The sequence below is a fragment of the Myotis davidii genome, unplaced genomic scaffold, assembly GCF_000327345.1.
Source record: "Myotis davidii unplaced genomic scaffold, ASM32734v1 scaffold207, whole genome shotgun sequence".
Lineage (NCBI taxonomy): Eukaryota > Metazoa > Chordata > Mammalia > Chiroptera > Vespertilionidae > Myotis > Myotis davidii.
Genome location: NW_006298349.1, coordinates 1,322,621 through 1,323,568, shown reverse-complemented (window position 1 = coordinate 1,323,568; position 948 = coordinate 1,322,621). Strand labels below are relative to the sequence as shown.

General features: G+C 71.0%; 1 protein-coding gene across 1 annotated transcript in view; it reads left to right on the top strand.

The window, feature by feature from the left end:
- The window catches only part of SREBF1 (sterol regulatory element binding transcription factor 1), a 14,071-nt gene that overhangs the window by 8,136 nt on the left and 4,987 nt on the right, over positions 1–948 (top strand). Inside the window, exons 9-11 of the mRNA XM_015570618.1 lie at positions 113–314; positions 446–624; positions 857–940. Of these exons, the coding sequence (XP_015426104.1) occupies positions 113–314; positions 446–624; positions 857–940 (465 nt within the window). The remainder of the gene's footprint in view (positions 1–112; positions 315–445; positions 625–856; positions 941–948) is intronic.

Here is a 948-nt window from a genome sequence, read left to right as displayed (position 1 = left end):
CCTGAGGCCCGGGCACGGGGGGCCCCCCAGTGAGGGTGGGAAGAGCACTGTCCCTCCTGCCCCAGCCACGCTCCCCAGACCCTCCGCGGTCCTCACCCTGCCCGCCCCCCAGGCGAAGCCGGAGCCGCCGCCGCCCGCCCACAGCCCTGGCCTGCTGGACCGTTCCCGCCTGGCCCTGTGTGTGCTCCTCTTCCTCTGTCTCTCCTGCAACCCTTTGGCCTCCCTGCTGGGCAGCTGGGCTCTCCCTGGCCCCTTGGATGCCACCAGCACCCACCAGGGCTCTGGGCGCAGCGTGCTGGGCACTGAGGACAGAGGTAGGACAGGCTAGCATGGGTGTCTTCGCAGGGGGTGCAGGGGGGAGACCCTGGGGATGCAGACTCCAGGCCTGTGGGCTTGGGCTCTGCATGCCTTGGGAGCTCTGCCCCCAGCCTCTGTCTGCCCGCAGAGGGCCCTGGCTGGGCGCCGCGACTGCTGCCCCCACTGGTCTGGCTGACTAACGGGCTGCTGGCACTGGGCTCCTTGGCGCTTCTCTTTGTCTATGGAGAGCCAGTCACGCGGCCCCACTCGGGCCCCGCCGTGCACTTCTGGAGGCACCGCAAGCAGGCGGACCTGGACCTGGCCAGGGTAAGGGCAGCCCGGAACGGGGTGGGCACTGGCATCACCCGCTCCTCCCTGCCCTCCGGGCGGGCCAGGAACCCACCTTGTCCTCTCCGCTCTTGTCAGCTGCTCAGTCTCCCCCTGACCCCCGGGCCCAGCTCAGCGCTGTGGGGACCCCAGCTCGGGGGACCTTCAGAGCTGGAGGGACGTCGTGCTCAGGGCACTCTGACCTGGCTTCACCGGGAAACCTTATTCCCAGGGGGACTGCGCCCAGGCCTCCCAGCAGCTGCAGCTGGCCCTCCGGGCGCTGGGCCGGCCCCTGCCCACCTGCCCCCTGGACCTGGCCTGCAG